This window comes from Lepidochelys kempii, chromosome 26 (assembly GCF_965140265.1).
Source record: "Lepidochelys kempii isolate rLepKem1 chromosome 26, rLepKem1.hap2, whole genome shotgun sequence".
Lineage (NCBI taxonomy): Eukaryota > Metazoa > Chordata > Testudines > Cheloniidae > Lepidochelys > Lepidochelys kempii.
The window spans coordinates 14367579-14390197 of record NC_133281.1 but is presented as its reverse complement, the minus strand read 5'-3'; the positions used below and the strand labels follow the sequence as shown (position 1 = coordinate 14390197).

At 48.4% G+C, this 22619-nt stretch overlaps 1 protein-coding gene across 4 annotated transcripts in view; it reads left to right on the top strand.

Annotated features, from left to right (window-relative positions):
- The window catches only part of STARD7 (StAR related lipid transfer domain containing 7), a 38706-nt gene extending 17214 nt beyond the window's left edge, over positions 1-21492 (top strand). The window contains exons 2-8 of one of the 4 annotated variants that reach the window (XM_073325397.1): positions 563-765; positions 1126-1175; positions 7484-7594; positions 7688-7770; positions 10150-10249; positions 14442-14526; positions 19272-21492. In XM_073325397.1, coding sequence (XP_073181498.1) covers positions 563-765; positions 1126-1175; positions 7484-7594; positions 7688-7770; positions 10150-10249; positions 14442-14526; positions 19272-19462 — 823 coding nt within the window. In that variant the 3' untranslated portion in view covers positions 19463-21492. The other 3 variants (XM_073325398.1, XM_073325400.1, XM_073325399.1) reach the window with 3 other exon arrangements.
- Positions 21493-22619: the final 1127 nt, after the last annotated feature.

Here is a 22619-nt window from a genome sequence, read left to right as displayed (position 1 = left end):
TGCTGAGTTTGTTCTTCTCGAGGGGAAAGTATTTCTGACCTTGTGGAAAGCTTCAGTCCATCTGTACAAGGAGCAGGCTCCTTTGCAGTTGCCTCTCCCTACACAGGCAGTTTGGCTTCCTAAGGAGCAGTGTTCGCATTAATGGTTGCCCCAGCTGTGCCCCCTTCTCTCCTCCCCAAGAAAAGATCTTTGCTATCCCCATCAATGCTGAAGGAGGCTTTCACTTGGAATCCTGACAAGCCTAGCAGGGAATCCTGACAAGCCTAGCAGGTAGTATGAAGAGCTCTGACTAGGGAGAGAGAGAGTATACAGTGGAGCTGCTGTCCCTTTCCCAGCCTGGCTTCTCTGAGTTCTGTTTCCTTGGCGCGGGAGTGTGGGGTCCATTGCTGGCACCTCCGGGGAATCCTATTGTAACGTGGCTGCTGCTGGGATAAATGGAGGCAGAAAATACTTTGCTAGCCTCGTAGGCTATGTATGTAGCAAAATACTAGGTGATCCTGGCCTCTTCTGTGGCAAGGCCTTGGCACTGACTAGCACAGCCTTTCCTCTCTTCCCGCTCCAGGTCTGCAGAGGAGATGAAGCACATGGAGGAAGTTTCCAGGCTGTTCCATGGCAGCGGGGGAGAGCACCAGAAGCTGGTTTCCAAAGCCCATGTTGATATAACAGCCACTCGCGAGGAGCACCCCTGGGAGATGGTGATGGACAAGAAGCACTTCAAGCTATGGAGGCGTCCGATACAAGGGACCCACCTGTATCAGTACAGAGGTAATTCCTCCATCCCCCTTGCCTGACTATGTGTGTGGTCAGTCGCGGTATGATGCCTGTTCACACTCTGTGCGTGGCTCTCAAATGCTGAGCAAAAATTCAGCGTGGCCTGTCCTAAAACCTACTTCCTTCTTCCTCTCTTGACATGACACTGTTCCCTCTCCCAGCTTCTCACTGGAATTCTCCATCCTCCCCCATATTGTCCCTCTTTCTGGTCACGGCCTCTCCTCTCCTCTGTAGTATGATTCCAGCCTTGATAGCAGCTTCTGGAAAAGACCTTTCCCATGTGATCCCACTGAACTGAGATACAGACTGGCTTATACCTGTGATCTCAAGACTCTTTGTTTCCCTTTACTGCAGTCTTTGGGACGTATACAGATGTGACTCCCAGGCAGTTCTTCAATGTGCAGGTGAGTGTTTTGGGGCCCATGTCTCTAATTCTAGGATGCATGATGTGTTGGAAATAAAACACAACTCTCTACCCACAGCACTTAACATAACATCTGCATAGGAGGGGCAGCCACTGCGTGCAGGTCCTAGGGCTTGCTTTGTTGTGATGCCCACAGCAGAGTGATTTGCTCTGTATTAACAGTCCACCTGTAGTTCACCTGGAAGTGGGCCTATTTGGCTTTACATATGTATACAGCTTCTGCTCACCTCCTGTTAGCTTTATGCCCTGTCTGGCTGGTAATCTCCTTAGGATCCGTTGTTAAGTAAATCCTTGATACGAACTTTATGCTCCTCTTCACATTTATTACCTGGTATGTCTTTTCTGGTGAATCAAAAATACTTGGCAGGATAGGGCTGTTTAAATTAGTTGAGACTCTATTTTCCCAATGGTAGCCGTCCTGGTCCAATAGATAGGGCATGGCATTTGGATTCAGGAGGCATGAATTCTAGATAAGATACTTCTCCATATAATGCATAATTAGACTGTGAAACCTGCTGCCATAGGATGTTGAGGCCAAAAACTCAGCAAGATTCAAAAAAGGATTGGACATTTTATATGGTTAGCAAGAATATTCAGAGTTGCAATTGTTAGTGCTGCCAAAGCCATCCTTCTCTCATATCCCACTTCACTACTGGCACAACCTAGTATTAGAGAAACAAGGTGAGGGAAGTAATATCTTCTATTGGACCAACTTCTGTTGGTGAAAGAGACAAGCTTTTGAGCTGCACAGAGCTCTTCTTTAGGTCTGGGAAAGGTACTGAGGGCAAGTCTACACTACAAAGTTAAGTTGACCCAAGGTTGCATCGACTTGCAGCCACCGCAGTAATTAAACTGCTTTTGCATGTCCACACTATGCTCCTTGTGTCGGCGGTGCGCGTCTTCACCGGGAGCACTTGCTGTTTAACTGTCAGTGTGGGGCATTGTGGAACCACTTCTGAAAGGCAGCAACAATCAATGCAAGCAACTTAGTGTCTACACTGGCACTACATCAATGTAACTAGATCAACTGAGGCCATGTCCACACTTACAAGCTTTCAGCGGCACAGCTGTATCGATACAGCTGTGCCACTGTAAGAGCGCTTGTGTAGCTGCATTATGCCAATGGGAGAGAGCTCTCCCGTTAATGTAATAAAAGCCGCTCAATGAATGGTGGTAACTATGTCAGCGGGAGAGCGTCCAGAGGAGCCATGAAATTGACAAGACCGCCAATGTAAGAAATGCAGTGTCTACACAGACACTGTGTCGCCCTAACTACATCAACATAAGCCCTATGCCTCTCATGGAGGTGCAGTTATGTTGGTGTAGTGGGGTTCTTAGCTCGGCGGGAGCAAGGCTGTAGTGTAGACAGTGACATAGGTCGACATAAGCTGTTTTCGGCCTTGTCTACAGTTTTGTCAGCAAAAGGCAGCTTTTATTGACAAAACTACAATGCTACTTTTGCCGACAAAACTCTCCTGTTAAAATAAAACCGCCTTGACAAGAGGCATAGAGCTTTTTGCAGCAAAATTTTAATGACACAGTGTCAGTGTAGACACCGCATTTGGTTTTGTCACTGTAAATGGCCTCCAGAAGGTGTCCCACAATGCCCATCCTGACGCGTCTGGTCAGCAGTTCAAACTCCACTGCCTTGCAGCCAGGTACGCAAACATCACCCTTTAAAGGCCCAGGAATTTTTGAAATTCTACTTCCTATTTGCTCAGCATGGAGAGCTCACTTCACATCTTCCCAGCTGACCACGGTGGGTGCACGTGGCAGACGCTCTCGCACTTGGACCATAGCAGAGGAGTTGGATCTGCTGTGTATGTGGGGAAAGGAGGCTGTCCTGTCCGAGCTGTGGTCCAGCCGTAGGAATTTCGATACCTACGGGGAGATTTCTTGTGGCTTGTGTAATAAGGGCTGCAATCAGGACACTATGCAGTGCAGAGCGAAGGTAAAGGAGCTGAGGTGGGCGTACAAGAAGGCAAGAGAGGCAAACTGTCACTCTGGTGCTGTGCCGAAGACCTGCTGCTTCTCTAAGGAGCTGTACGCCATCCTTGGCGGCAACCCTACCATCAATAGCCCCCTGGATACATTGGCATGGCTGGAAGCAGCAGACAGTGGACCTAACCCCAAAGACAAAGTCATGGATGAGGAGGTGGAATTGTAGGACTTTGTGGAGCCCACAGCGGTTTATCCGGTGGGGCAGCAAGTCAGGAACTCTTCTCCACTCTGGAAGTGTCTAGCCAGTCCCGGCAGTCCCTTGCTGGCGAGCAAGAAGGAGAGGAGACCCCTGGTAAGTGATCTTTTTGACTTGATACTGCTCAGTTATATGACGTGCAGCTGCCCTTTGCTTTGTATACTGTAGAAGTGGGTGAAGGGATAGAAATGTGCAAGACTAGCTGGGTTTGTGTGTGCTCCAAATTACTCTGCGCAGCTAAGCAGTGCGGTGGAACAGTGTGTTGATGCACACCGAGATTTCACAGGAATCCTCCAGAGAGATCTCCAGAGAAATCTCTAGGAAACTTTCCTGGAAGTACTCGCCAATCCTCTGCCAAAGGTTCCTTGGCAGAGCTGCTTTGTTCCTTCCCCCATTGTAGGAAACTTTCCCATGCCACTTGGCAATCACTTGTTCAGGGACTAAAGCGGCACACAGGTCAGCCGTGTAGGGACCGAGTCTGAAGCTGCACGTGTGCAGTAGATGTACCCTGGTATCCTTGCTTATCCTCAGGAGTGAGACATCTGCTTCAGTGACCCCTGCATGTGGAAAATGGTGGCAGAATCTACAACATTGTCCCTAGTCGCCTGCACTGATCCCTTTGAAACATAGCGTGTTCGGCAAGGTGTGTGCTTGCTAAGGGTCAGTGAGAAAGTGATTAATATGTTACAAGAGGTGTATTTTGCTGTAATGATTCAGTGCTGTGCGTGAACTAACAATCATGCTTCTGTGTATTGTTCCTTGTGCTTCTGCAGATGTGGCCTTCAGGGGAGTGCCTCTGGCAGATAAGGAAGCAACCAAGGTGTAGCGAGGAAGACATGTTCCAAAAGGTGCTCCAATCCTCTGAGGCAGAGAATGCAGGGAATGGCGAGAAATGGAAAGGCAGGACAGAAAGGAGAGTGAGGCGTGCATTCAAAAGGTCCATGAGCAGATGATAAAAGACATGGAAGAGCAAACAGAGATGCTGAAGTCCCTAGTCATACTGCAGTCAGAATAGATGCGTGCTCTACCCTCTGAGGCAGAGAATGCAGGGAATGGCAAGAAATGGAAAGGCAGGACAGAAAGGAGAGTGAGGCGTGCATTCAAAAGGTCCATGAGCAGATGATAAAAGACATGGAAGAGCAAACAGAGATGCTGAAGTCCCTAGTCATACTGCAGTCAGAATAGATGCGTGCTCTACCCTCTGCAGCCAGTACAGAACTGTTTTCCATGCCTTCCCCAAACTCCTCCCATACATTCCTTTCAACTTTTCAGAACATCTCGGTATCCCGTTCACTCCACCCCTTCGGATAGCTTCCAAAATGATAGTTGATTTACGCACAGCTCTGAGAGCTTACACTGCCCTTCACTGATCTCTTCCTTCCCACCAAGCCTTTTCTGTGTGTTAATTGGTGTTTAATAAAAACAAACTCTCTGAAAGATAACCAGTCTTTGTGCCCTACACCTATTGATTGCAATTGGTAGTAAAACATAGGCATGAGTTTAATCATTTGTTTACTGCAAATCCTGCTTAGGAATCATGTCAAGAGTTAGGCAAAACAAAACTCAGATTAACGAAGCCTGGCAGATTGCTGTATAGAAATACACATTTCTGGTTCTCATTATCAAAATGCTGCCTCAAAGCCTCCCTGATTCGAATTGCCCCCTGTTGTGCCCCTCTAATAACCCTTGTATCAGCCTGCTCAAAACCAGCAGCCAGGTGATTTGCCTCAGCACTCCACCCCGGGCAAACCTTTCATCCTTAGTCTCACAAAGATTATGGCGCATGCAGCAGGCAGCTATGACCGCTGGAATGTTTTCCTCACTTAGATCTTACCTGCCATAAAGGCATCATCAGCGTGTTTTTAATCTGCCAAATGTACATTCTGTGGTCATTCTGCACCTATGCAGCCAATTGTTGAAGCACTCCTTGCTGATTTCCAGGTTTCTCGTGTAAGGCTTCATGAGCCATGGGAGTGAGGGGTACGCTGGGTCTCCTAAGGTCACTGGTCATTTCATCATCATTCCGTGCCTCCCCCCCCCCCCCCCCCCCCCCGGGAATCTTCTGGTCTGGAAAGAAAGTCCCTGCTTGCAGCTTTCTGTACAGGCCAGTGTTCCTTAAGATGCTTGTGTCATGCACCTTCCCGGACCACCCCACCTTGGTGTCAGTGAAATGCCCATAGTGATCAACAAGTGCCTGCAATACCACGGAGAAGTACCCCTTTCTATTGATGTACTCTGTCACAAGATGGTCCAGGGTCAAAATTGGAGCGTATGCCATCTATCATCCTGCCACAGTTAGGGAATTCCATTTCTGCAAAACCATTCACTATTTCATGCACATAGCCAAGAGTCATGGTCCTTCATAGCAGGATGCGATTAATGGCCTTGCGCACTTGCATTAACGCAGTCCCCATGGCCTACTTTCGTAACCCAATCTGATTTGCGACCAACTGGATGGAGTTAACAGCTTTCATACTGCCATTGCCATGTGCTTGTCCACTGAGCAGGCACCTCTCATTTTGGTGTGTCTGCGCCACAGGGCTGCAGTGAGCTCCGCACACAGTTCCAGGAAAATGGCTTTCTGCATCCGAAACTTCTGCCGCCACGGCTCGTCATCCCAGACCTGCATAATGATGCAATCCCACCATTCGGTGCTTGTTTTCCAAACCCAAAAGCAACGGTCCACCATGTGCAGCTGCTCTGTGAATGCCTAAAGTAATCAGGTGGTGGTTCTTTCCATGGCATGCAGCAGGTCAGGCAACGCTGATTCCTGTTCCGTTTGGGAGCTCATGATGTACAGCATGTCCGTCCGTGATGTGTTCACAACCACATGACCACAACAGTAGAGAGGAGTGTAGGATCCCTTCACGCAGAGATGGACGCACAGTAAACTGGGGCTGTTGAAAAATGCTGCAAAATACAGTCAGAAGACCATGGGAAGACTGGGACACAAAATAATGCATCATGGGACGTTGAGCTCACACCTGTGATGCTCTGCGATCCACTCCACCTTCCCACAAGTCCTAGCTTCAGAAAGTGGTGAGCAGCACAGTGTGATTGCTACCCACAGTGCACTGCTCTCACTGTCTGTGCAAGAGCACCAAGTGTGGACTTGCCCTGCCCACAAGGGGAGCATAGTGTGAACGTGCAATAGCGATGTTTATAGCACTTTTTGATCGTAGACATAAATTTTGTCAACAACACTCTGTAGTGTAGACAAGGCCTTAGATTGATGTAAGTTGCCTTACATCGACCTAACTAGTGTAGACTAGGGGTTAGTGTCCCAGCTAAATACAGGGAGGAGCAGATTGTTTAGCATAAGTAGTTAACATGGATTGTAAGAAACCATTCAAGGTGAATTGGCCTGTTAACACCTCTGCGGTCATAGAACAAAAAAGGGGGGTTAGTGGGTTACAGATCGTTGTAATAAGCCATAAATCCAATGTCTGTCTTCACTGTGATTTTGAATGTCTAGTAAAGTTATGAATTTAAGCTCCCAGGCTTGTATTTTGAAGGCGTTGTGCAGGTTTTTTTGTGGAGGGACAAGGACTGAGAGGTCAGATATGGAGTTGTCATTTTGTGAAAAGTATTTGCCCACAGGTGATACGGTGTTTTTTATTTTACCATTTTTCTGTGTGAGTGGAACGAGGTGGAGTCACCAAGATTATTCTAGTATTTGCCTACAATTTTTTGTGTGTGATGGTCAGTTGTAGTCCTCTAGAGTCTGACTCTAGGGCCGTCTATCCGCAGTCCTCCTCAGTAGAGCATCTGCTTCTCAATGCAGCCTTATAGAGGGGAAAAGCTATAAAGTCCTGTGTCACTGCTGCAGTAGCCATCCCTGCCACTGTGCGTTTCTTCCCAGCAAGAGTATCTTAGGGATCATAAACTTCCTGTAATGCTGCCTGGCTCCCAAAAGCAGTGTTTATTTTTGGCAGGTAGAGTTTGGCTTTTCCACAGTATAAGAAACTGCTCATTTGTCTGCCTTTCTAAGATGGGGGTCACCTCCTCCAGCCATAACCTCGGCTATAGAAGAAACATGCTACAGCTTCACCCCATGACACAATTGTCAAAATTCTTCCCTTGTTCCATAGCTGGACACAGAGTACAGGAAGAAATGGGATTCACTGGTCATCAAACTGGATGTGATTGAGAGAGACCTATCCACTGGCTCAGAGGTGGTTCACTGGGTTACTCACTTCCCGGTGAGTGTTCCTTCCTCCTTCCCTCACCCCCTTTGCTTTCTGACGGCCTGTCTGCATTAGAAGGGACTGATTTGCATGTCTTTGTTCCTTTAGTACCCGATGTATTCACGGGACTATGTGTATGTTCGGCGGTACAGCGTGGACCAGGAGAACAATCTGATGGTGCTGGTGTCACGGTATGTATCACTGATGCAATCTAGCTGTTCCTGCCACACCTAGCACCCTGGTGTGAGGATGGGGTTGTCCTTAGACTCACTGTCACTCTGACAAAGATAGCAAAGGCATTGTTTCTTCTGTAGGCCTTGCTCCTTTGCCATTCTTTTACCTGGGTCAGTGGGTTGTTATAGGCAGTTAGTTATAGATGCTACCAGCCATGCCTATAAATGATTTTGTCTGACCCTTTCCATTATAAGACCCTGTGTTCAAATTTTCTGTGCTGGGTGTCTGCCTCAGAAACTCTGCTGGTTCAGCTGTTTCTGAGAATAAGGCTAGGGAAAAACGTTTTGTAGTAGTAAATTCTGATCACTTTTCTTTGAAAAGCTTGTGTGCTCCTGCATCTTGGAAGAGGGACTCGAAATTTGGCAGGAAGGGTGGACTTTATATCAGGGATGTGCCTTTTGCTGAGCCTGTGAAAATCTGCCCTAATTTGGCCAAGCTGTAGCTCTTTGAAAAATCTCAGTTCACATGTGCTCAGTAGAGAGACTTCTTTGATTTTAAGCTAAAATCTTCAGAGATTTTATGTGCATTGTACATGCTCCAGCATCTCCAGCTCGTAATGCTGACCCGGCTGTGCTTGTGCCGTCTCCACGGTATGAATAAGCAATACGCTGTAGCCCTGGGCTGGAGGGAGTGAAGCTGGACTTCCCCTATTATTGGCAGCTTTGTGCCAGGGTTGGGCTGGACTCCAGAACTGAGAGCAAGGAGCCTCTCTCTCCTGAGCTTTCAGTGACCCTCAGGCTGGCACCCAGGCAGTGTGAAGGAGTAAGCCACATGACTCAAATGTGGGGGGCAGAGGGGAAGAGCTGGACCTGGGGGGCAAGGGGGAGTAGGCTGGAGCAAGAAGCTTTGAAGTGGAGATGGGGAACCGACTGGGACTGGAGGCTGGCACAGCGGTGGGGACTGCCACTGCAGGGAGGAGACTGAATGACAAGTCCAGGGAAGGGGACTCTGAGCTAGTGGGAGTGAGGAATATGGGTGCGGGGAGAGGGACTGGAGGCCACTGAGTGGGGAGAAGATGGGCCTGGGGAGAACTGGGAATAGCTGGGCAAGGAGACTGGGGATAGAGTCTGTAAGGGGTGAGGAGAATAGACTGAGACAAGGAGCCATGGGTAAGGACAGGACTGGGATGGGGACAGTGCAGAAAAGTTCAAACTTGGGGGCAAGGCAGGGAATGGGCAGAAGTGTCTCCACTAGAGCCTCAGTGCAAACTTAATTCAGTCTCTTATGCCTATGCCCTAGCATATAGTCTCTAATTTCATGGATACGTACTATCCTGCGTTTATACAGCACTGTTGACGTTTGCTGCGTAGACCGTCAAACATGATCCCTGCCAATCTAGGTGTGATAGCAGACAAGGGCATGGGAGTGAGAGGGAAATTTAGATGGTGACAGATCAAGAGGTTACTCTTCGTTTTGCACTGTGTGCATTGTGTTCCCCTTCTTTGTTACGTTGGTGTGGGGGAGCTTGTTTGGAGGAAGTGGGCTTTGACAAGATATTTGAAGAGGAGTGAGAGGGTCCTTCCAGGCGTAGGAGAGAGCGAGTGAGATGCTTGTGGGAGGAGGGCATGAAGGAAGCTGGAACTGAGTGAGCACAAGGCTCAAACAGTGGTGCTCGGATGCTGCTATGGCTGTGCAAGCCTTCTGCCCTGCAGTCTGTGGAATGGCCTCCGTTCTGCTGGCTGAAGGATGAGCGATGTTCTTGATCCAGTAGTGGAGGAAAGAATGAGAGCTTCACAGGGGGATGTGGCTTCAAAACTGGAAAGGCCGGGGCTTCTCAGGTCCCTTGTCAGAAGCCCTTCTGTCATGTCTAGCGTGGTGTGGAAGAGCCCATTCTGGAACCACTGGGTTAGGAGAGAATACTGGAGAGGGCTATCTGGTGTGCATTTTAGTCACATACTTAGCGATACCTGGTTCATAGACACACAATGACTACTTAAAATGCCTTATCAATGGCAGGGGAGGCAGGGTGGATAAGATGGCAGGCCTGCTTCCTGTTCTTCCGCAGACTGCCTGTGTGAACTTGGACAAGTCATGTCTCTGCCTCTGTTTCCCCACTGGTAAAATAGGGATGTTGATGCCCTCTTTTGTAAATCACTGTGAGTTAGGTATTACTATTAATTGCCTGTTGGAGCCTCTCTAAATGACTGCAAAATTTCAGGAGGCTCTCTGAGAATAGCTTGGGTTCTCACGATTGTGGAGAGAGTCTATATTTTATCATATGTGATGACTAGTACAGTCTGTCAGCATCTGTCCATTCAGACCCAGGTCTTAAGCTAACCTCAGGAGGGATTACCCAGGGTTATAAATACCCTTTTCTCATCTTGCATATATTCCAGAGCAGTGGATCACCCAGGTGTCCCAGAAGATCCTGAGTTTGTGCGGGTTCGAACCTATGAATCCCAGATGGTTATCCGACCACACAAGACATTCGATGAGGTAAGTTCCTGGCCAGTCTGGAAAACCAGGGGAACAGTCAGCCGTCTTTGAGGCCTCCCCAGGTGGAATCTGAGTCAGGACAGGAGCTCTTCTGAAAGGTCGTAACTGAATATGCTGACTAAAGCTCTGTGGTCTGCAGCTGCTGCACCAGGGATACCAGCTCTAAGTATCAAGGGGAGAGCTGTATGGATTCGCCTAGCCCTAATGACAGCAAACCACTCTGACGGGACCCAGGACTGTGAGGCCCTGGACAATTGCCTGCTTTTAGCATAAGGAAGTCTTGTCTGTGCCTGCTGTGGATCAGCTCCCTGAAACTACCAGCCTCTGGCAGCACAAGTACCGCCTTCCAGGCCCTGCAGGCCTCGCATTGTATGTATGGGTAGCAGTAGGCACACACCAACCCCTGAGTCCTCCGAATGTCCCCTGCAGTATCCAGCCCTTGTCCACTGAACACTCTCAGAATTACCTGGCCTGCTGTTCCCAAAGGAACAGGACACACCAGCTTGTCAGATTCAACTCAGGGCCACCTCTTAGCTTAACACCACAGGACTGAGTTATGTTTATAGTGAAAACAAGAATAAAGAACAGAGATTCAGGTGATACTGAGTAAGAATGTTGGGGGAAAATGGTTACATATAAAAGAATATAATTTTTTCTGAAGACTGAACTTGACAAGTATCAGAGGGGTAGTTGTGTTAGTCTGTATCCACAAAAACAACAAGGAGTCCGGTGGCACTTTAAAGACTAACAGATTTATTTGGGCATAAGCTTTCATGGGTAAAAAACCCATTTCTTCAGATGCCAGGTGGGTTTTTCACCCATGAAAGCTTATGCCCAAATAAATCTATTAGTCTTTAAAGTGCCACCGGACTTCTTGTTGTTTTTTGTAACAAGTTACTGTCTTGTCTAAAGAAGCTTTTTGCCCAAATTTCTCTCCAGCTTTTTCAGCCAAGCCTAGCTGAGATCCCACTTTCATGAAGCAAATTCACTGTGCACTTGCTTCCTAGGTGATGGATTCCAGCATGTCGTCTTTGTCCCCAAATATAATAGAACAAACCTGCGAGGTGCACCTCTAGGTAGGGTCCATACTCACTCTCACACACTGTTGTTCTCTTTGAAATTTCTTACAGTCCTTCATTAGCATTCAGTTCAGATTGGTGATAGGTGGCTCATTGCGAAACATACAATTATTAATGTGCATTTAAATAGCCAGACAGGTAAACATCTCTTGTCTGACAGGAAACTTGTGTGTTCACTTTTGTTGGTGACCAGTGCCTAGATATTCTTTGAGAACATATTTTCAGTATATATACGTAACTCCTTGCATAGTATCCATACATACATTTTACAATTATATTGATGACCAGAGTGACATAGGCTTCTATTATGTGATGCTCTCCTCGTGAGCTACCATGTATATTCCAGACTCGGAAGATTTCTTTAACCTCCTTGCCGGTTGGCGCCAAGAGATTCCTGTGTCACGGCCACAAAGCTGTGACTTCCTTGGTGTCATCTTGGTTTTGCTATTGAGCTAAGTACCCAAAGTCAAAGGTCACAGTTTAGCCAAGATTTTCATAGATTCCAAGGCCAGAAGAGACCACTGTGATCATGTCCTCTGACTTGCCTTACATGGGTACTTTTTCAAGTGTTGTGTTATGTTACTTTTGAAAATGACCGATTTTTGGGTGCCCAACGTGAAACTCCTCCTAAGTGCTGAGCACCCACCCTCTGAAAATCAGGCCCCTAGAATCATAGAATATCAGGGTTGGAAGGGACCTCAGGAGGTCACCTAGTCCAACCCCCGCTCAAAGCAGGACTAATCCCCAACTAAGGAGTCTCAAGCACCCAAAATTGCTAGTCACTCTTGGAAATCTTGGCCCTTGTGCTTTCAGTCACTTGGGAGGAGCTTTTATGTGGTATTAGCAGAATACATAGCAGCCTAGATCTGCCCCTTGAACTCTGGCTGGTCAACCTGTGTAGCAGCTAGCTGATTGGAATCTAGATTTGAGAAAAGAACAGGAGTACATGTGGCACCTTTGAGACTAACAAATTTATATGAGCATAAGCTTTCATGGGCTAAATCCCACTTCATCGGATGCCTGCAGTGGAAAATACAGTAGGTAGATCCACAGAGAACATGAAACAATGGGTGTTATCATACACACTTTAACGAGAGTGATCAGTTAAGGTGAGCTATTATCAGCAGGAGAGAAAAAAAACCTTTTGTAGTGATAATCAAGATGGGCCATTTCCAGCAGTTGACAAGAACATGTGAGGAACAGTAGGGGGGAAAAATAAACATGGGGGAAATAGTTTTACTTTGTGTAATGACACATCCACTCCCAGTCTTTATTCAAGCCTAATTTAGTGGTGTCCAGTTTGCAAATTAATTCCAATTCAGCAGTCTCTCGTTGGAGTCTGTTTTTGAAGTTTTTTTGTTGAAGGATAGTCACTTTGAGATCAGAAATCGAGTGATCAGAGAGATTGAACTGTTCTCCGACTGGTTTTTGAATGTTATAATTCTTATAAGTCTGCTTTGTGTCCATTTATTCTTTTCATACAGACTGTCCGGTTTGACCAATGTATGTGGCAGAGGGGCATTGCTGGCACATGATGGCATATATCACATTGGTAGATGTGCAGGTGAACAAGCCTCTAATAGTGTGGCTGATGTGATTAGATCCTATGATGGTGTCCCCTGAATAGATATGTGGACACAGTTGGCAACGGGCTTTGTTGCAAGGATAGGTTCCTGGGTTAGTGTGTTTGTTGTGTGGCTTGTGGTTGCTGGTGAGTATTTGCTTCAGGTTGGGGGGCTGTCTGTAAGCAAGGACTGGCCTGTTTCCCAAGATCTGTGAGAGTGATGGGTTGTCCTTCAGGATAGGTTGTAGATCCTTGATGATGCGCTGGAGAGGTTTTAGATGGGGGCTGAAGGTGACGGCTAGTGGCGGTCTGTTACTTTCTTTGTTGGGCCTGTCGTGTAGTAGGTGACTTCTGGGTACTCTTCTAGCTCTGTCAGTCTGTTTCTTCACTTCAGCAGGTGGGTATTGTAGTTGTAAGAACGCTCGATAGAGACCTTGTAGGTGTTTCTCTCTCTCTGAGGGGTTGGAGCAAATGCGGTTGCATCGCAGAGTTTGGCTGTAGACAATGGATCGTGTGGTGTGGTCTGGGTGAAAGCTGGAGGCATGTAGGTAGGAATAGTAGTCAGTAGGTTTCCGGTATAGGGTGGTGGTTATTTGACCATCACTTATTAGCACTGTAGTATCCAGGAAGTGGATCTCTTGTGTGGACTGGTCCAGGCTGAGGTTGATGGTGGGATGGAAATTGTTGAAATCATGATGGAATTCCTCAAGGGCTTCTTTTCCATGGGTCCAGATGATGAAGATGTCATCAATATAGCGCAAGTAGAGTAGGGGTGTTAGGGGACGAGAGCTGAGGAAGCGTTGTTCTAAGTCAGCCATAAAAATGTTGGCATACTGTGGGGCCATGCCTCCCATTTGTATTTTATGCTCTTATTTCTGAACCTACTATCTCTAATTTTATTGCTGTTATGTATTGTTCCAAAGGTCTCTGATCTGCTGCCTCTCTCAGATCCTCCTGCTCAGGGTTTTGTAGCGTGGTAAATGACACATTTAACACTTCACAAACTAACCCTCCGCTCTCCCGGGAAGGAGCTGACTAAATATGCTGTCGTCATATGGGAAAATGGAGCAAATGGGTGAAGCAGCTTGCTCAAGACACCTGAAGCTGGGGCTAAATATGATTTCCATACTCTGAGCCCCTTGCTTGCTTCCTCCATGTCCCGTCTGTCTTCGTGTTTTTGCAGATCTCCATCAAAGCCCTGGATATCAGCTTTCTCTTGCCCCAATTGAAGAGACACTGGAGGAGAAAAATAGTTCAGACTTAAAACACATAATGCCAGTAGTATCTGCAAAGACTCTATCAGGATTCTGATACATTTGTTTTCAATTCTCATGCTTCCTGGTTTTAAGTGGCAGCCAGGAAGAAAGTTCCCTGTGTGGTATAGTGTTGTGCAACTAAAAGACCTTCCTGTGAGGCATTCAGCACTACAGGCTGGCTGAGATGGGGGCTGTTGTCTGCCCCGTTTAGGTAGTGGCTTTGTAAGATCAGCCCTGGTTGCCAAGAGGTTCCTGTGACAGGTCAGGTATCGCTAAACGTATTCCTCTTGCAGAACGGCTTTGATTACCTGCTGACGTACAGCGACAATCCACAGACAGTGTTCCCGCGCTACTGTGTCAGCTGGATGGTCTCTAGTGGTGAGTCACTGGCTCTAACCCTTCGCTCTGGACTAGGAGTGTAAAATAGTAAACAGTTAACCAGTAAGCATTAGTGTTACCGGTTAACCCAGCCTAACTGTTAACCCCCAGCCCTTGGCTGGGTCACGCCGGCCAGAGCAGCCCCAGCCCTGCGGGCCCCTCTCCATTAATTGGTTAACCGGTTAACTTTTTAAATGATACTCACATCCCTACTCTGCTTTGGGGGTCTGGATGCTCTGAGCACCATGAGCCCCTCCGGTCTCCTTGGTTCTGGAATGAAAGCAGTGGGAGGCTGTTTTGTGGAGAACCTTGCCTGTGTTGGTCCAAAGGACCTCTTCTTTTGGGAACTACAGACAGACTTCAGTACACAAACTAGAGGTCTGGTGTGGGGGATCTGGGGAATGTGTGGTGAAGGGCCTCAGGACTTTGCTGTTGGTTTCTCTGTCCCTATGGGGAGGGGTAGGTGCACTATGCAGGGGCTTCAGTTTGAAGAACCTGAGAAAGATAACTGTAGAGGAGAGCTGCCCAGCGGTGCTGATTCTCACTAATTTCCCTTGATCAGCAATCAAGGGGAAATGGGAATTGGGAGGCTTGTCCGTGACTTCTTGTCTGTCTGACACTTAAGGGGATTTACCTACTGTGCCACTGTGGCCTTTGTACCTCCAATCCTTGCACTCTGGAATGGTGTTCCTTCCCCCTCACACCAGGTGTTCTCTGCACCCCAGGGGCAGTTAAAGGCACTCTGCCAGGGTTGAGACCCACAGACTGGAACTTGCCATTAAAATAAATCACTACTTGTAAGATCCGGAAGAAGCTGAACAAACTCTCATCCCCTCCGAAATGCCTCCTGGGGTGACCCTCCAAGCACTCGATTGGGATCGGCTCACTGGCCACTGCAGATGCACATGGTGTGTTTTAGTCTCCCCTCGAGAGTGGGTGAAAACATAGAAGCTTCCTGCTCCGGGATTGGAGTGGAAGGGCTGTGCAACAAGGTGACTTATCCCCGAATGCTCTGCTCTGCTCAGAACCTCTGAGACACAATCCATCCATTCTGTACCTTAATCAACCCACTACCATTTAAAGGACTTGAGTTTCCCATCCCCAGACTCTATCCACATTGGCCCAAAAGCCTGTGTAAAATGGATGCTCTAAAGCTTGGGCTCTTTCAGACCAACAGCATGAGGGAATGCTAGAGACAAGGACCTTAATTGAAAACACCTTGCCACCAGCTGGGTCCTGCTTACACCAGGGTCTGTTAGTTTGAGAACCTCTACTGATGTCATCTGCAGAACATGGCAGTGCATCTTCTCAGCAGTACGGGCTACAGTGAGAAGAGCAGGTCTGGCATCCACTCCCTATGTTGGCTTCCCATCAAAAAGCAAGTTAAAACCAAGTTCTCAGTTCTTGCTTTCAAGGTGCTCAGTGGTCTGGGACCAGCATATCTAACTGAGGCTAGCGCTCTGTCAGGGAAGACACTGGTCAGCAGCTTTGCATCTTGGGCATGATGGAAAACTCTTCCATGAGGTGAAGCTCTTTTGTACAGGAGACAGAGCTTTCTCAGGGGATGGTCTGCAGCTGTGGAATGAAATCTCTCACCAGCTAAACCACCTCCTCTTCCACTCCAAGTACTCGGTGCACTACTCTGACTTGTACCCTGCCACACACCGCTCTCCAGGGGAGAGAACGAGCTGCACACGATGCTTGTTAGTCACCGTACATAGTGCATGACTGAAAGCACTAGGGTACTACAGTTTCGAGCATGGGATAAGAACCTGTGTAGAAATACATTAAACCATTAAGATTGCAAAGTCAAGTGCTCAAGTAGCGCAATACAGAATTAAGGTTGTCCAGGAGCCCTTAATTTGGCTCCCTTGGGCATCTGCACTATAATAAAATGAGATCATGTAACTAAATACTATTTCCCCATAGTACCCGTCTCCTTCAGTTCAGTGTTTCTCTTGATCCTCCTCATTCAATATATGCCCTCAGGCTTTGCTTACCACACACCGTCCAAAACCTGCACTGGATGGACCCAGGACTTGGAATTTCCTCCTGACTCTTTCTGTGTTACTCTTACCATAGTATTTGAGTGTTTCACAAACATTAATGAATGGTTTCAGAGTTGCAGCCGTGTTAGTCTGTATTCGCAAAAAGAACAGGAGTACTAGTGGCACCTTAGAGACTAACCAATTTATTTGAGCATAAGCTTTTGTGAGCTACAGCTCACTTCATTGGATGCATTCAGTGGAAAATACAGTGGGGAGACTTACATACCACACTATTCAGAGGAACCATTAAGAACAATCCCGCTTCGTCACATCTCTCCCCCCTTCGAGATCGAACTGAGCGGGGTCACTTTAGCTGGTGACCTGGGGAAGTTCAAAGCCACCAACGTTCCCATGGATGCCCCAGCATCTCTCCCATTCCTTGGTGGGAGTTACACCAGGCCCTTCCAGTTTCACGCCCTCCCTTAGGTCGTTGTAGTGATCGATAGCACTCGCAGGCCGCATGTGGGAAGGTTTATGTGGCCCGTGCCCTTTGGCCACCCCAAAACCCAAGGGGGTCAAACTGGGATTGGGTCTTCTCCCCAATAAGCTGGCCAAACACTGCCACTTGGTTATATAAATCTCCTCACTGTATTTTCCACTGAATGCATCCGATGAAGTGAGCTGTAGCTCACGAAAGCTCATGCTCAAATAAATTGGTTAGTCTCTAAGGTGCCACTAGTCCTCCTTTTCTTTTTGCAAACATTAATGAATGTACGCTGTGAGAGTAAGTGATGCTGGTATCCCCGTTTTTGCAGCTGAGGCACAGAATAAGGCCAAAATTGCCAAGTGTTCACTAATTTTGGGTGCCCAACTTGTGATACCTAAGGTCCGATTTTTATTTTTATTTTTTTCAGAAATACTTAGCATTTTTATAGCCCTCTGTCTGATCAAAGAACAGCTCTGCTCCACTTCCATTGCAGTTCTCAACTTGGACCTGTGTATCTCCTAACACCCATGAAAGGAGGAGTAAATACACACCACCTGCCTTTTGCACTCAATGAGGCAGAGGTTCTACAGACAGCCTCTGTCACTACACAACCGTCATTCATTCCCAGAGCACACGGTCTGGGTCCTCTGGGGGGAAAAATATTATGTGATCATGTAACCAAAGACTATCCTAATACAGACACACAAGGGGGCAAATGAAGGTTGCCTGGGCAACCTTAATTCTGTCATTTCCTAACTGTTGAGTGCTTGACTTTGCATCTTTAACATTCTTTCAGTGTAGCTTTTTTGGGAAGTAGCTTCCAAATTTAAAAAAAAAAAAGGCAAAAAAACAACTTCTCTCACTGTAGAATCAGCCTGATCTGCCCATGGGCCATCAGCAGGATTCAGCCCTTTGCAAACCCAGCCCTCTCCCACTTGAGCTAACAGAGGGGAATAGTACAACGACTATCTCTTACTCCACGTGGACCTGCACTAAAGGGGGATGACACTTTGCCAGTGGTTTCACAGAAATTTGCTGACAGCAGAGGAGTCTGGAGCCTGAGAACTTTGATACCAGGTTTTGGGGAAGTATACTCTAGTGGCTGTAGACCATTGTGTTCCTGTACCCCAGCCTGCTTGTTCCCCCATGCTCCTTCCCACCCTCTGGTTCCCATAACCCTACCACCATTTTCTCACTCGTCTACAGAGGTGCTTCTTCCTTCTACCTCCTTATTTCCTGGGTACCAGAAGGGGGAGCACTCAGCAAAGGAGAGACAGGCTCCCTGCTCTAAGTTCCAGTGACATAGCAACAGTTAGGAGGAGCAATTGCAGGGCAAGTCCTGATCAGCCCCAGGATGGAGCAGGCTCACTTGGGAATGACACATAGGGGTTGTGAGGGGATGGAGCATGTTCAGTGCAGATGGAATCTAGGGTGATTTAGTGAACTTCTCAAGTCTCTAAAGTGCAAACTGAGACTTCTTCAGATGCTTGCGATTTGGCCAAATTTGGATTAATTTTTCACTGGGATGGCACAAGTCACATCCGTGACACCACAGCATCTCCCCAGCGAAATTTCAAGACCCTGCTGCAAAGCCTGGGAGTGGCAGAGCTTCTCAGTGAAATAGTTGGAAGACTTTGTTTTAACTAGCTTCCTCCTCAGAAATGAGTGAACAGTTGAAACTTCCCAGACAAATTCAGCTGGAGGCAGAAACATGTCATGAGAAATTTTAACCCAAAGTTAATGTTTGGCAAATGTATACACAAGTGAAAAGAGGGTCTTGTAATGGAAAGTGTTTGGGCAACCTTAATCTAGCTTCATGTAGAACAGAACAGGAAGTTTACTGCCATGGCCCTGCCAAGTCCTTCTTGATTTGATAGCATCTCTGTGAACAAGAGAGTACACCTTCCTGTGAGTGTTCTTGTGTGTACTTTCCCTCACCACCCCATAGCACCATTGGCCCTGCTTAGAGGAGGAAACTAGGCAAGTCACCTCGCCTCTCTGTACCTCGAGATCAGTGTGTCAGTGACCCAGTTGGGAGTTCCTGGCTACCATACTTATTCCTACCTCTTAGTCAGGTGGCTCATTAGCTCCGGGGGGGGCATGGAGGTGCCTAGGTTTTGTGGGGATGGGTGCTCCCTTTGTGTGGTAGACACTGGATAGATTGTTTTGGCGGCTGTTTGTGTTGAGGTATGAGCCTGTTTTTGGAGCAGTCCAGATGTCCCCTCCCTGCACGTCCTTGGTGCTCACTGTGTCATTGCCTTTCCTGCCAGGCATGCCAGACTTCCTGGAGAAGCTGCACACAGCGGCTCTGAAAGCGAAGCGGATGGAGATTGAAGTGCGGGACTACATCTCTGCCAAACCCATTGAGAGTGGCAGCAGCGGCGAGGGGAAGGCGAGCATGCCCGGTGCAGAGCACAAGAACGAAGACACCCACAGCCCTGCGCAGCTTGAGTACGCCTAAGGGCTGGCTGTGCCACCTGAGTCAGCACCCTAGCCTCTGCTCCTGGATCCACGGAGCAGGGCTGATGGGGAGCTATGACGTCAGTGTAGCCCCTGGAGCTTAGTTCAGCTGTTCTCCTTTTGTCTCCAAACCCCTCCTCACCTCTGTCTTCTGCAGCATGTGGGGAGAGGGGTCTCTCCTCTGTGTGAGCCTTGTTCCTAGCGAGGCCTGGCCATTGAAACACAATGTTGTGTAATATCCTCTCTGTGCTGGTGTTTTGTCCTGGTGAGGGGATGCCCTAGAAAAACACCTGGTCTCTGTCACAGTATGGACAACATGTCTCTCCCTCCTTCCCCTCCCCTTTGAGCTCGTGTTGGGCACAGATGCCACTGGCTCCTGAAGCTCCAGAGCAGTTCAGCTCTGCAGCGCTGGGGGTGGGGTCTAGGGAAGCTTAGGGGTGTGCTGGTCTGCAGCCAGCCCCAAACACGATATGCGGGTGGGGCAGGAGGATGGGATCTGTGTTCAGCAGCACCGGGGCTGTGGCACTGTGTGTGTACTGCAGTTTGCCTCTGCCACATGAGGGGAGTGTTCCTCTGTTGTCCAAGTGCCTTTCCCCCGCAGCTGCCCTGGCCTCAGCTGGAAGCGGAGAGCCATGCCTGGCAGGGGTTGTGGCTGTACTCAGCGCTGCCCACTGGAACAGGCTGATGCCTCCTGGGGAACCAGCACCGCGGCACCTGTCGCTATATTTTTCCTGTGGTTTCCTGGTGGGAAGAATGAAGGACTCTTGGCGGCATTACTACCTGTAGCTCTGCAGGCTGGCGTGGGAGAGGGACTTGGTATCACTTGGGCAGGGAGTATGGATTAGGAGGCCTGGTTCAGCTGCCTTCTTGCCTCAGTGGCTTTTTATTTTGATTTTTCCCTGGGAGGGCACAGCTCCTGCTGTCTGTGAATGCCCATGCCACCATAACTAACAAGGGAACAGAAAACTGCCCGCAGCTGCCTCTTGTGGTGAGTTAGCTGCACCTCTGTCTTGTAGGATCAGAGACACTCCTGCAATCATGGCTGCTACCCAGCTTCCCTTGCGTTGGGAGAGGAGGTACCTCCCAGGCATACCAATGAGGGGAAGCTGTCAGGATGCAGCCAGGGTGAGGGTCACTGGCAGCACTTGCTTTGGTAGGGAGGGGTCTGGAGCAATCTAGGAATAAACAAATAAGTTCTTGTAGCAATGACCGAACTGCATATTGGGTCAGGCTAATTGCATGTGTTCACCCCAGAGGTTCCTGTTCTGCACTGTAGTCCCGGTTTGGATCTAGAGGAGAGACCAAGAGCTCTCCCTGTCCTGTGTATTTCCTGTTACCCAGAATGTACTAGCCAGTGTGTTTCAGCCTGGTTCTCCTTGTGATAGCAGAGTTAATCCAGTCCCCTGGGGGGGCAGGGGGGAGCACACAGTCCAAATGCTCTTCCACAGGGCTGAAGTCTCATTCCTGAACAGCCCTAACTGCACCATCGCAGGGAAGGACTCCATGAATTCTCCTGTGCTGTAGGGAACTGCTGCTCCTGGCGCTTGCCTGGTGGGGCTCACCTCTCAGTGCAGGGAACTGGGGCATTAGGGCATTCTGCCACCTCCTCTTCGGGGTATACCTGGTCCCAGCAGAAACTGAATTCTGTGCTGATAGCCCCCAGTGGTCAGGTACCCCGACCCCACTCCTTTTCTTATAACATGCGGTTTGAAGTCCCATGTAGGACAGACAGCATGAGCCTGGTGGGCTCCAACGAACAGATCCTGCTGTGGTGCCAGAAAGCAACTTTCCACCTCCCCTTTTCTTCAAGGGCCTGGCTACCGTATGGTACAGTGAGTGAGTGGGAGGGAGCTCGACCCTCATCTGAGTGCAATTGAGGGGGGCTGCTTTGGAGGCCTCCTGGCCTCTCAGTTCCTGTTTGTGGCCATTGGGGTCCATTAACATAGCCACTCTGGATTTGTTACTTCACTCAAACCTGGCATTTCTATGAAAACGGATGTGTGAATAAACTTATACTGGTACAAACCCTAATGGAGTCACAGCGTCCTTCGGTTGAGGGAGGGAGTGTGGAGCTGGCGATGGGGTTAGCAGAGCAAAGCTCTCACTGTGCCTCTGGGGGCAGCTGGAAGGAGTCAGTTGCCTCTGGCTCTGGCCAGCTGCTTCTCAAGGGTATGCAGGGCTGGGCTGAGGAGGGGGAATGTGTCCTCCAAGGCAGGACACATGAACAAGGGGAACAGCAGCAGTTGGTGCACTGCCAGGCACCCTGCTTGCCAGGAGATCTAGATACAGCCTAGTATGTGTTTGCACGTGTTCTTGCATGCCAGGTGGGTGGTGTCAGTTCAAGGCAACTGCACCTGTATATTCTCTCCATGATCTGGAAGGGTACCCACTCTAGGGTCCCGGTTCCCCAGCTGTCCCCTCTCTTGGGCAGAGACCTGCCTGCATCTCCCTCCTGAGTGAGGTTTTTCCAGCCAGCACAGTTCCCTGCCTACACTGCATTCCCCGGCAAGCCAGGCGACCTAAGCAGGCCTGCATTGCTTTTCTCATCAGAGGCTGTAAACAGCAGAATTGCCACACATAAGTTACCACGTGGCTGTCTCTAAGCAAGTAGACTTATTCTTAAGGTAAAATTTTGCATTGCAGAAAAAACATGAAAAAAAATGAAGAACCTATAAACATACTAATAAGCTTACCAGAGATCACCCCACATGTACAAGGGCTCTGGTTGGTGTCAGTCTTTCCAACCCTTCCAGAAGGGTTGGGGTCCCCTTGGGCAGAATGTCCTTCCCTTTTCCTGGATCAGAAAGAAGGCCTTGAGTCAGTTTAAACACAGGCTATTTATTCAAAAGTCCTTTCTTTGTCTGCTAGTGTATAAAGAATCCAGGGACTTCCAGAGGTCGTCTAGTCCAGTTCCCTGCACTCATGGCAGGACTAAGTATTATCTAGAACATCCCTGACAGGTGTTTGTCGAACCTGCTCTTAAATCTCCAATGATGGAGATTCCACAATATCCCTGGGCAATTTATTCCAGTGCTTAACCACCCTGACAGGAATTTTTTCCTAATGTTCAACCTAAACTGCCCTCGCTGCAATTTAAGCCCATTGCTGCTTGTCCTGTCCTCAGAGGTTAACGAAATCAATTTTTCTTCTTCCTACAT